General features: G+C 33.7%; 1 protein-coding gene and 1 long non-coding RNA gene across 2 annotated transcripts; both read right to left on the reverse strand.

Annotated features, from left to right (window-relative positions):
• Positions 1–1755: 1755 nt before the first annotated feature.
• Positions 1756–5081, reverse strand: LOC7453677 (CASP-like protein 2B1). The gene is made up of 3 exons (XM_002323097.4): positions 4574–5081; positions 4219–4351; positions 1756–2164 (listed from the first exon to the last, which is right to left on the reverse strand). Exons 1-3 carry the CDS (start codon positions 4795–4797, stop codon positions 1913–1915), a joined length of 609 nt encoding a protein of 202 aa, XP_002323133.2. The 5' UTR covers positions 4798–5081; the 3' UTR covers positions 1756–1912.
• Positions 5082–7886: 2805 nt separating this feature from the next.
• LOC7453678 (uncharacterized) lies at positions 7887–9588 on the reverse strand. Its single transcript, XR_002978319.2, has 3 exons — positions 9328–9588; positions 9040–9229; positions 7887–8137 (listed from the first exon to the last, which is right to left on the reverse strand). It is a non-coding gene; the product is annotated as an uncharacterized LOC7453678 (long non-coding RNA).
• Positions 9589–14191: the final 4603 nt, after the last annotated feature.

Below are 14191 nucleotides of genomic sequence, written 5' to 3' on the forward strand. Positions count from 1 at the left end.
GTAAATAAATAAAAAATATTTGTTAATAATAACTAAAAGAGAAATTGAAAAAAATAAGTGATGAACGTAGATCAAGATATTTGATCTTGTAAAATGAGATATTTATCTATTTGTGTCCACTAAATTTATTCATTAAAATCAATAAAAGATAATAGAAATAAAAACATATATGAAACAAAGTAAATAAAATAAAAAGAAAAAAATGTATGGCCGAATATATAAGAAATATTATTTCAAATAACTATTTTTGTACAAAACAAAACCTACTTGTATAAAGTAAAATAAAAAATAAGCAAAAATTAAACACAAAACAAAACAACTTTTTTTAAAAAAAAAACTTTTATCCAAAAACAACTTTCAAGACTCGTGGTTTGGATAATGAGACAAAGACAAATTGATAGAAAAGAATATGAAGGTAACCACAAAATAATTTTTTTAAAAACAATATAAAATGATAAAATAGCAAAATATAATGAGGAAAAAATCTTAACCATGTTAACACTTAAAACTTATAACCTATGTTATTAAATTGGAAACATTACAAATGAAAAAACTGAATAAGGGTGACCAAAATAAAAAAAAAATTCAAGGGAATTTAAAAATTAAATTGCAGGGTTAAATCGAAAAGGAAAAAAATTAACAAAAGGAAAAAAATCAAAATAATGAAGGCTAATTTGAAAAAAAACAACATAAACTTTGATTTAAGGATGAAATTAAACACTAATAAAGCTTTAGCAAAAGATCCAAGGATAAAAATGACAAATTAAAAGAATAAGGACCGAATTGGTGAAAACAATATATGATAAATTGTAATTTAAGAACTAAATTGAAAACATAAAAAAAAACCTTTTTCTAAATGGGTAAAGTACAAAAATAAACAACAAAAAACATAAGAACTGAAATTGAAAAAAAAACAAAGGAAAGAACAAACATGCACTTTAACCGGAAAAGAGAGAAAAGTAGGAAAAAAAAAAAAGAAACGAACCACCACCAACACACCAGAAGGGTGCATCACGTGACGGCGCTTCCAGTGACACGACGAGAGGTCATTTTCGAATAAACAGTGGCATCACACACGCCGTTGAAAGAGCACGGACGCCACCAATGCGTTGATGCATGGAAAACACACACCACCAGCTTTTCAGAATTTAATATTAAAAATAAATTTAAAATTACTAAAAAACCCCCTCATAATCCTGGAAATAACAAATAAACCAATGTGAAAGTACCAAAATACCCCTGAATGCATAGAAGCTATTTTAAAGTTTATGCAAAGTAAAAAAAACTCCTTGGTTAACGTGTTTAAATTTCATTAATCTTGAAGGTAGACGAGTTTTTACTTTACAAAATAATTTGCAAAGACAATAATACTCATGTTTAATTTTTTAATGACCATTAAATCTGCATATAAAGATCAAAATACTCTATATCCCAATCTTTCAACTTATTTTTTAATGACCATTAAATCTGCATAAAAAGATCAAACCACACGATTTAGAGTTTGGGTTAATTATTAATATTTATATATATAATGATTTTTAATAAGAAAGTTTTAGTAAAGTTTGGTGGAGGATAAGGATGTGATTTTGTTATTATCATAATAGAACTCATGGCCAGTTTGATGTTTCCATGTCCAAGAAAAGTATAATTATTCATGAATTTTGGTCTCTCACAGGAAGTACAAAATTGAAGACTTCAACAATGATTATAATGCTAGAGATAGAGGAAGCTTGCCAAAGACACAATCTGTAGATGTATCCACAGAACACACAGCATTCATTTATTGTCAGCATTGAAGTCACAAATTAAAGCATGCACTCTTTTTTTCACCATCATCTCATATCTAACAAAAGGCCACCATATTATAGAACTTTCTGGTGGTGCAATGACTATAAACGGTATCTCTGAGAAGCTACCACCTTGCCCCATCCTTGCCCTTGTTGCCACCGTACAAGCGGAAGAGGCTGAAGGCGGAGATACAAGACAAGACAACCATGCTAACACTGACCAACAGCGCGCTTGCTATTCCTTCACCAACCTGGTTACAGAATTTTCCGTACATGGTGCATATCTTCATCCATTGGAGATCGGGCTGTCCCAACTTTGCAAACACTGACGATTGTGCAGCAGCTGCCACTGCAGACATAGTCAGGTACGCCATCATCTGCACAAGTTAGTGTGGAAGAGTTAGGTGATTGTTTCAAAATGTTCTGATCTCATTGTTTTCCATGGATGGCAACAAGTGCACCATCTAGTTCTTCTCAACTCAGCACGAAAATCTCCCAAGTTATTCAAGGAATGTTAAAACCATCATCAAGCATCAAAATTAGCAAATGAAAACCAAATCATTCTGAATATTTATTCTGTTTCCACTCGCATGAATTTTATACTTTAAAGAGCTTCATAAGCAAAATCGATTCCTCCTTGACAAGCACTCCAATTTCTTTAAATCCATTGAGGCAATTTCACCAAAGAAATCAGTACTAGTTTACTGCCATTTTCTTTGTGTATGCCTAGTTCACTGCTGGAAAACTCCTCCATATCTAATTAATACATAAGTGGCCTTGTAATTTATCAGTACTACTCCAAGGACCCCTTTCAAGATGGTATTGAGTTGTCTCTGTAAACTCAGGAATGCTGGAGTAATCAAACTCCTACAATATTTAAGAGCCCTTCCGTACTTCAAAACAAAATTATTTTATATCTGAATTCAGAAAAGCTGCCCGTCAGCATTAGTTTGAGATTCACAAGTGTTTCTCATTCTCTAAAAGTCACAGATATTTCATTGAATAATGAATCTGATAGAAGCCTAGTAATTATTCAGAAATTTAATTTCCACCACCTAGTATTCCAACTGCTGAAAGGTATGGGTGCTGTTGGGGTAATTGATTCTGAAATTCTCTCTGTTCCATCCCTATATAGCTTGGCCTCACCATTTTTTTTTTTAATTGAATGCATGTCATGTGGTAGATATTAGTCCTCACCAATTGTGTATGGCAAACAACATCCACCCCATGAACTCAATGCACTCAGCTCAAATTTTCACGTAGCACACACCTGGAAAACACGATGACACATGGCATCTGTCGGTATAGAACAGAAAGACCTATATTAAGGAAATAGAGAGTGATTTGAGCCTCACTTGGAACCACAAATATTCATAGATCCCAGTGACCCGCATGCATAATTCACCATTATAACCAGTACTCAATTATCCTCCCTCACAAGGAAGGTTGGCAGGCTCAATTGTCTTGCTCTGGTTGTAAATTGACTAAACCATACCAAACTAGCACTGACATTCAAAACCTAAAATCAGACCCTTTACCAATTCAAATCATGTGATACTTAAACATGGAACAGCAAATTAGCTAAACCATACTGAACCAGTACTGGCATTTAAATCCTAAAATCAGACCCTTATTAGCTGTTCAAATCACGTGATACCTAAAACCATTAAGTCCAGCTTGAATCCTTGACCATACCATTACAAAGGAGAAATGATTTCCTGCAGCAAGTTTTGAAATGCCTTTCTTTAACAATACATGTGATCTCCACCGATCACTTCATAATTAACAAGTATGGTGTCACACTGAATGAACTTAGGTGGGAAACTGGGAGCCATTACTGCTAGGAATCATTTTGGTGACAAGCCATTCAAAGAATAATAATCTACTCGTGCTCTGATGTGGTTTCAGCTTTCCCAGAAATTAAATATACTTCTTGCGCTTGACACCAACTGCCTTATGCACACACTAATTCTAATTAACACATTAAATGCAAGCATCTGCCTTAAAAATATTAACTCTTAAAAGTTAAGAGTAGTTTTGACAAAATTTACTAATCTAGGGCAAATTTTTTAATTTTTTTTTTGAAAAATTAGCTAGACAATTGTCTAACTGAACTAGTAAATGGTAATTGGTAGGGATTGAAATGAACAAGAAAAGCCCAGAGAAGGGCACAAAATGGATGAAGGCATTAATGTTTATTTGTCAGGTTGGCCCCAATATATCACTTGCTTAACTAATCTGAAAACAACATGAAACTGGGGCAACAGTTAAGAACATCCCATAAGAAAGTAGATAATTGTGAGTATAAACCACAAGTGAACAACACAAGAAAATGTTTCTGACCTCTCATGCATGTTATTATTTAAATTTCTATCCTAAATGCCACCATACCCAAAAAGTAAAAAAAAAAAATTAAAAAAAAATCCAATACCTGATCACCAGAGAAAATAACCCAAGCCAAGGGTTTGCTAAACAGAACACTTCCTTTAACCATGCCCACAACACAGCGCACCCCTTGAACCAATGAGTAGGCTGCTGCTATCCCATTAGCTGCCACCAAAAAGCTGCATCAAAATAAAACCAAACTTCATAAACTCATCAAGGAACAGAAAGATTGAATCTTTGGAACAATTTTCGAATAAAGTAAGAAAATTTGGAACCATTTTTGAAGGAAGAAAGAAGATGAAACAGAAAGAATGAATCTTTGGAACCGTCTTTCAATAAAGTAAGAGAATTTGTAACCATCTCTGAAAGAAAATTGAGAGAGGGGTTGATCAGAATCTTACACAAGAGCTTTCATGTCAGTGAATCTTGCTTTCTTTTGAATTGAAAAGATTTCTTTAACTTGAGTATCTGTACCAACAAGAACAGCAGCAAGAACTCCTAAACAACAGATCACACACCTCAAAACCAACTCTGCTAGCCTCACTCTCCTATCAATAACCTTCGAGTTAGTGCCATGATACACCGGTACATTCCCAGGACTAACACCAACACCTAAATAACTCATCCTTATCTTTCTCAAAGAAGAAGAAGAGTTAACTAGAGACAACCTAAGAGATAGTATGCAACTTTCTGTATGTAACTCTAGGCCCCCAGGCTCAACTCACCACACACAAGGCACTATCTCACAAGTAAAAAGCTCCACTACCTTAAATAGGCAGCATCCCCTCAACAACAATGCTGTGCATGTTTCCTATCTTGAAAAAAAAAAAAAAAAATCATTGGTTTGTTTTGAAAAAATATATGATGATCAAGCTTCCATAAATATTGATAGCTATAGATTGTAGATTAAGTATCATGAAATTTCTCATTTATTTATACTCCAAATGCATGATAATGGACTTTGTGGACCTTTCAATTTGGTGGGGTATCTTGAATATTTTACCTCATCGCAATTATATCCTCACGGGTTAGAACCAATCATGTAAAATCCATTGAAATCTTTATTATTTCTTTGAAAAATAATTTTTATACTTTATAGTCTATAAATTTAGAAATTCTACAAGCTATGTAAATGTAAAGTTTGAATTCAATCCATGTCTCCGAACTCATGCTGTTACCACTTACGGTAGTCATCATGAGTTTTGCATTTAGTAAGCTTTTTTACCATTTATATTATATTGATAACTTGAAATTTAAGGAAGGTAAAAGGAAAAAAAATAAAATTCCCATGTTCATATGGTTATCTAGACGTGGATGATATAAATAGACAAGATTAACGCCTCCTTTGATATTTGATATTGTTTTCTAATAAAAAGTTGTACTTTTTGAGAGATAAATTAAGAAAGTTTCAAGTATTTATTTAGAAATGCAAGTATGGTTGTAGCTGTACCCGTGTTTTCAAATTAAAAATATTATTTAAATTTATAATTTTTTTAAAAATATATTTTAAAAATCATTTGAAAAATAGTATAATTTTAATTGACACTTAAATTAACCCGAATATACTCCGATAAAAAAAAAAGGAATTGACTATAAAAAACCGGTGGGAGAATAGTTATCCGTCCAAAAGAAAAGAAAAGGACAGCAATGAACATTTGGTGCAATGCAAGTCCATGAGAGTGCCAAATGGTCAAACGCAGGAGCCGTGCAGAAACCAGTAGAAAGAGCATTGAAACACATTCAGGGCAGCATTTAAGGCCGATGTGAAGAGGAGGGAAAATGCGAGAAGACTCCCTTTTTTCTGGGGAGAGGCAACAGTTGCTTGTCCCAAGGGAGAAGGGTCAGATAGATGGCGAGGCCCATCTTTAATCTCTCTGTATAGAAGTATTTAATGAGGGAAGGGTTTAGGGTTCATGGTATGATTTTATGATGGCCCATTCCTTTGTTTTTCAGCATGTAGCAGAAAGAGCAAAATGGATACTACTACTAGAAGTACACATCTTTGCTCGTAAAATAATTAGTTAAACTATGCTCATCAAGATGATTAAACTATGCAATAAAGCCTTTCAATAAAGTTAAACCTTCATTAACGTAAGCTTATAAGATACACAATTGCTCTATATATAAATGCACATTATGATAGTATTTATGAATCAATTTCATCAAAAAAAAATTTAGATTAACGTGGGTGTCTGGGTTAGCTTGCGCGTAACTCAACTAATCCCACGTGCCATAAAGTTAATAACCATGTAAAGCTCCAGTGGTCCTGAGGTTTGTGAAACTTGAACTGGTGATCTTTAGGGAACAAACCTAGAGCTTGACCAGTTGAGCTACACCTTGTCACTTCATCAATTTTATTTGTTTACATAAAGCAAAAACAGACAAGAAATATATTTTCTTTACCTCTTACTTTAAAAAGAATTAAATTTATTTTAAAGCTATCTCATAAAATATTTATTTTATATATCCATCTCAATCTATTCAATTAAACGCATTTTATACACGTAACTTGTGTATCTAAACACTAAAAACACCAACTTGAATCAATTAGCAGGATCGGTGTGAATGGTTGTTGCATTCTTTTTTCTTTTCTTTTTTTTAATAATTAAGGGCCAGAATGGTGCCGGGGGTAACCCTGCTAGATGATAACACCTACTCCATTCCACTAGCAACAACTTCCACTCACATCTCCATAAAGTTTATGGACTTTTATACTTGATAAAAGACTTCTTGGAACCAGATTTTAATCACTGATCTCCCACTTCTTGAAGTGCCACAACTAAATCGATAAAAAATTATACAATTTACCAAATTTGAGTATAATCTATAGAATTCCCAGAAAAAAAGCTTCGAAATTTATTCCCTAAAGACATAAAATTGTAGTCCCACTTGGCAATATAACTTTGCAGGACATTGTTCTTTAGGATGACTCGCTCAGATCAAATGGATTTATTTTTTCAGTTATTTATTCAAAATTCAGCTTCAATTTAAAAAAATAAAAAAAAGATTTTCTCATTGCCAGTCATTGCTAGTTCCGACATGGATGTTTTAATAGTGTATTTAATATTTAAAACATTAAATTAATAGTTCTTTTATTGTTTTTTAATAATTTTAATGTACTGAAATTAAAATAAAATAAAAAATAAAAAAATATTAAAAATAAAAATACTTTTAAAAAGGTAACAAAAAGACGGATGACCTCTCCTGGGACGCGTGCTGAGCTAGAAGATATACATTGAATGTCTGTCAGTCTGTCTGCTGGAAGTCGATGGAAGACAGTGGGAGGGTCTTTGTCACATTGGCCATACTTTCGGCTAAACTTGAGCTGCAAGATATACATTTGTTGTCCTTCTAGGTCTTTCAATTATTTATTTTTTGCAATTTGATCATTGAACTTTATTTCTTTTTAATTCTATCCTTACAAGCCATGCTTACATGACTTTATGTGTTGCTATTTATTTTCATCTGCATGCTATCTTTTAGAAACCGTTTGAGAACGTGGTGCAAACCACTTTTTTAAAAAATTCAAATTTTTTTTGTTAAAATTTAATATGATTTGTATGTTTTGGATCGTTTTGATGTGCTTATGTTAAAAATAATTTTTAAAAAATAAAAAAATATCATTGGCATGCATTTTGACACGAAAAGTTATTTGAAAAGCAACCGCTACCACACTACCAAACACACTCTTAATTAAATGAATTTTCTGATGAATCTCTAGTAGTTTGCTTACAGATAATGTATCTCTTAATTTAAGGAGAGTCAATTCTATTTAATGCATTTTCACCATGTATGGAAGGAAGGAAATAGAAGAGCAATCAATGCTATTAAAAAATGTCATTAAAAAAAAAAAAAAAATACTTGTAATCTAAGAAGAGTTAAATCCTGTCTGAATAAATATCTTGTCTTGTGACGAGCATCATTGGGTGATTCAAAGAAGGTGACACCAACGTTGCTTTCCTCAGCTACAAGAAGATCAATGTGGGCCATGACTCGAATGCAACAAGCAACAACAGTACAACACTATCTCTAAAATGAAAAAAAACAAAATAAAAATAATAAAAAATATCAATCCAAAACTAGTAATCATGCCCTAGAACACTAATTTTATTGCCCATTATCATTAAAGACTTATTTAGAATTAATTACTATAATTTAAATTATAGTATTTTTTATTTAAAAATATATTATAATATTTTTTTTAAAATTATTTTTAATATTAACATATCAAAACGATCTGAAAATATAAAAAAATTTAATAAAAAAATTCAAAATTTTAAAAAATATAATTTACCCTGCATTATCAAACACGTTCTAAATAACTTTCACACTAAAATTTTTTATTAAAAAAAATCATCTCTAGATTATGTTAATTTCTTGTTTAGATTTTGAAATACAGTATATCTTTAATAAATTAATAATCTTGATTTGACTAAATAGTATTTTTGTTTGATTCCGACTTAAATTTTAAAGTTTAAATAATATAAATCAATTAATTAATTTTTATGGTCCCAATGATATAAATCCCCAACAATATACTAACTCTCCACCGAGTGCTGAACTATCAATTTTCTCAATTGAATTCCTAAAATAAATAATTCTCAATTGAGTCTTGTGCATCTATATCAATTAATGTATTCCATCTAATTTGCATGTATATTATGCACTAAAAAAGACGCAATTTGAGGAGGGAATGATGTTTGTTCATGAAAAACGGGGAAGATCCTAAAGGGAAGACTAAATTGGGAGATGCAAAGTCCTACTTTGGGGATCCAATTGAGAAACTTTGTAGCTTAATGGCTAAATTGAGTATCGATTAAAAGTTGGGGGACTAATTTGAAGCTTGCTCAAAGAAGAATTATCTTACTTGGATCAAGATCAGTGACGAGAGCAGCAGCATTGAAGTAACAAGTTGCTCCTTCATGCTTAAACTTCTGATAAGAGTTATCGAAGGCATAAGAGGCATGATCCCTTGCTGTGCTTGGCGGATAACAGGGTTGGTTCCTTTGTATCTTCCTGCAATCTGCACCTCCCTTTCCACAGGCCCAATTGACCCTCTATATGAACAGAAAACACCAAAATCCACAATTGAAATGCACATTACCTTAATCACAAGGCAAAAAAAAAAAGAATCACAACCCTACTGATTATTTACCTGATTTCTGTGGCATTAAAGCAATGAAGGACAGAGCAAGGAGAAGAATCCTTAGAAAACTTGCTGTCATTGTGACAGGAACTTATGTGTATCCATTGAAGTGGAGATTCATATAATCACAAACAGTTCTGATTGCTTCTGTATGTTTATGAAGAAAATTTGTAAACATCAAAGATGTTTACTTTTTACAAAGTTGAGATTCCAATCCAGCAAAATTTCTTGGGTTCTACTGCAAGAATTCAGGCTTTGTTTAGAATAACTAAAGTGCCCTGGATTTTTCTTTTTGCAATTCGTGTAAGTGCATATATATTCTGCAGTTCTCTCTTCAATACTAGTCTGACAGAGGATTAACAGGGCTCATGTCCTGCCAAGTAATTATGCAGCAATACCCACAAACGTCACCATATTTCCATGGTCAGCAAGTTGCTAGTTTCTAATGATCCAATGTTAATCCAATTATGAATTTGTGTATTTAGATAATGATATTATATCTTTGAGATTCATTTATTATCTTAAATTTTTTAGTTGAATTGATTTTTTATATGATATCAGAGCTTTAATACACAAAACAGTCAAGGTTTAAGATATGTTAAAAAATATCTCGTCTAATTTAATTTTTTAGATTAGAATCATTCGATATGGATGAAATATTTTTTTTAACCAAAACTTGCTTCATAATCACATGGAAATCGTTTTTCTTCAGAAAGATTGTGGAGGTTTGTTTTAACATTTATGCATTGTTCAAAGCTTAAATTAATAGCATCAGAAAATGAAAAATACAATGGCTAGATTGGTCTTTTGCTCAAAAAGCTACAGGTATGGAATGTGCAATGAGCCTTTAACTACATCTTTTGTCATGTGAACGGCAAGATGGATGGGCAGGGCAGTTTTGCTGTTTTTGCTTGCATTGCAGTAGAAAGAAGACCATTTCTTTGTTAATTTGGCACAGGAAAGGTGAAACGTGAGACTTTTTTTTTGTTAAGCACTTGATTCATGTGTAATCTACTTTCAAACTAATCTATGATAATGCATGTCTTGAAATACCCCACTTGGGGCCAATCATCTCCAGCCCCATCACCACTTCTGCAAACTCTTTTGATCTCAAATGGATCTTTGTGTTTTGTTCATCCTTGTTTCTCTCTTCACAGTCTCTCAATCACAACCTGCCTCTCACACTCCCATCCTCAATGATATAGAAGCAGCAATAACTGACATTAACATTAGGTCACAGAATTTCTTTGGATTTGCATTGCTGCTACAGATGCTGAAAATCAGTGCACAAGCATCAGGACTCAACTTTTCTCATTCCAACTGATCAAGAAATGACCAGACCACCTTCAAGAATTCTTGCTCAGCCACTCAATCACAATGCCACTCTCATTCTCTGATTTGAGTCATTTTCCAACAGGGACACTGGTACCATCAGGGCTTGGCCATCAGCTACTCCAAATCAGAAACCGTGGGAAAGCAGATTTTTCTGTTAACAATGTTCTAGTCATAAAACCAAACCTTTGCTTAAACTCTACAATCAAATGCCATGGCATTGATTTCTAAATCAATTATAAACTAGATGAACTTCCTGAAGTTAGAAACTAGATGTAACTAGTTCAGCTAGTGGTGCTCTTTGCAGCTCAATGTACTAGCTTCAATTTTATGTTATTATGTTATCTTGCTGTATTGGAAAGGAAGGTTAAGCTACCCCAAAAGTTTAAAAATCTCACGACGGAAATCTATTGCTAATTCGAGTCTCTAAAAATCAGTATCATGAAGGAAAAATTTATCATTGAACAATTTTTCCATGGCTCATTGATCACTGTTAACTGCCATGGATTTCTCAGGCCAGTGCCTTGCCTTGTTCTCCTCTATGATGTTCTTTAATGATTTCTTGATTAATGCTTCCAACAATACTGATATGCATCAATTACTGTATTGCTGGTGGGAATGCAGGAAGAGATGCCATTTCTCATGTCTCTTTGTGTTGCTTATTGGAAAAGGAAGATTATGTCAAGTGGCTGTAAGGGTATAGTCCAGAAATCCTCTGCTTGTCTTACCACGGGCTTTGTCACAACAATCTGCACTGACCTGGCTAGAAAGTTAATATCGCAAGATGAGCTTGAAGAGACAAGAAAAGCAATAAGAGATTGCCAGACTGCTGGAGTAAATGTCAAATTCATATCACAAGACGATATTTCAGTGGTGAGAGCTGCAGCTATTGAATTTGAAATCCTCACAGAAAATTCTGAGGCAGCGATGCTTAAAGGCGAAGACTTTCGAAATTTCTCTGAAGAAGAGAGGATAGGAATGGTGGATCAGATCACTGCAATAGGCAACTGTCTCCCATCTGATAAGCTTCTTCTTATGCAGTGCCTGAAGAAGAAAGGAAACGTGGTTGCACTGACTGGAGCTAATGATCTTCATGACACTCCAGCATTGAGACAAGCAGACATTGGCTTTGTGAAGGCAGACTGGGGCACAAAAATGGCAAGAGACTACTTAGACCTCATGGTATATATGGGATGGAACTTGGAGCCCAGTTCCCAACATCATAAAATGCGGTCGATGCTCATACAAAAACATTCAGAAATTCATCCAACTAGAGCTAACCATGATCCTATCTGGGTTATCGACAACTACCATCTTAACAATACCATCAGGAGAAGCTCTTATGACACCAATTCAGTTGTCCCGGACTAACTTGATTGTGCCTGTCCTCGGCGGCATGCATGGCTGTGATCACCGAGCCACCTGGAGAAAAACTAATGAACAAGCCTCCAGTTCAGAAAACAGAACCACTTATAACCAAGGCCATGCGGAGAAACATCATAGCTCAAGTTGTTTATCAGGTTGTGATTTTTGTGATAGTACAATTCAAAGGACAGGTGATTTATGGCACGGACCAGAAACTCAGGAAAGCTATGATGTTCAATAGTTTTGTTCTTTTACAGGTTTTCAATCAATTCAATTCAATTCCAGGGAGATTGAGAAGGTTAATGTGTTTAAAAACATTCATCAGAACTATTGGTTTTGGGTGGCTACATTAGGTCTTCTAGCACTGCAGGTTGCCTTTGTAGAGATTTCAGGCATCATCAAAGGTAATGCAAAGGTTAGATTGTGAAAAATGGGGCATTTGTGCTTTATTTGGGATATTTTCTTGGGTGATTGATTGCATGTTCAAGTGCATTATCAAGGTTTATCATAAAAAATTGAAATTGCTTTCCAGTAACGGCATCCGTCTGGAGTATCTGACAGTGAATAACTTTATTATCACAAGTATTTGTCAAATAGTCTAAAAGAATAAGCCCAATGATATTATTTCTTTTAATTTCTTAAAAAAAATTGGACCACTTTTCATGAACAGAGAATCTCTTTTTTCGATCTCATTCATAGGATATATATCATGTGTGCATGTAACATTGTTTCGTTAATTATCTGCTACACTGCTTATGTTTGTTAATCACTCATTTTTTTCCTTCAATGTTATCTATATTTATCTAAATCAAAATAATATTGTTTTATTTTATTTTAATTGGATTAATCATATTAATTTTGAGTTAAATTTTCTTTGATATTTAGCCCGAGCTAACCAAGTTCGGACGGATTTGTGAAACAGGTTGAAGTTTAATAAACATGAACACAAGAGTTAAAGAAAAGAATATCCTCCTTCAATATATATTTGACGCACTCGATGATCATCATCACCTGAGAAGATTACAAGAAAGAGATGCCACAAATCCACCTACAAAGTGTCTTTTCCATTTCTTTATTCCTAAAGCAAAAGGTTACCACGCAAGCATATAATAAAAATTTCCAAATGCACGCCTTGTCTAAAAACCCTAGAAAATGCTTTATCTTCTCGATCGATTCACCCTTCAAATTTCGAAATTCCAAAATAAGAAAATAAAAAATAAAAGCACAAAGTGGGACGCTTGATGTTGCAAAAAAGAAGCATCCAATCCATCATGCACTAAAAACTAGCATCTGCAGCTTTCAAATTTCATGCCATTTCAATCCAACGAGTTGAAGACAAAAAAAAAAGTGTATGAAAAGAGAGAGAATGTTGGTAACCTTGTCCTTGTCAAGACATTATTGTTCAATCAAACAAGTATGAGAAAAGTATGAGCTCCTCAAAAGATTATTCTCTCTTGTAACCCTTGTCTTTTACCCTTCACCCTCCTCCCTTCATCAAAGGGAAACCCTCAAGAAAGTAGGAGAGAAGCACTTGTAAATTAAAGGAAAAGCCTCCATCATCTCCAATGCTAGAAAGGGCTTGTAGGAGCGGCAAGCTGACAGAGTATCAGACAACCTATTATTCCTCCAAACATACCCTTCCATTCGCTAATTTCGACACTCTTTTGGACTCTTCTTTTTACCCTCTTCCACTTTACCTCTTTCCCCATTCACAATTCACCAAGAAACTCCACCCTCTTAGATTGGATTCACAACCTTTTCCTTTTGGATTTTGCAACTTGGCTGCCGATTCTCATTCCTTTGCTAAAGCATTTAGAATTTTATTGAAAAACTAAGCCTATCATATATATGCTAATCTATTCATCTCTTTTGCAACCATGCCAGCATGCTATAAATACACACGTAATGCTATTCGAGGCTTCTTAGAGTTCTTCACTTCCATTGTCACTACACATTTTGATAGCTAAACCAAAAACCCTAAAAGAGCCACCAAAAAAAAGAAACAATCTTCTTCTCAAATGGGCAATGAAAATAATGACCCTGTTGTCATTCAATCCTCTATTGCTCTATTGCAAGAGAGATTTAGGCAGTTACAAAGAGTGAAAGCAATGAGAGAGGAAAAGGAGCTATCAAAAGTTCTTGTGGAGAGTCCTAGGCAATTAAGTCCCTCCATGCA

This window comes from Populus trichocarpa, chromosome 16 (assembly GCF_000002775.5).
Source record: "Populus trichocarpa isolate Nisqually-1 chromosome 16, P.trichocarpa_v4.1, whole genome shotgun sequence".
NCBI classification, from domain to species: Eukaryota; Viridiplantae; Streptophyta; class Magnoliopsida; order Malpighiales; family Salicaceae; genus Populus; species Populus trichocarpa.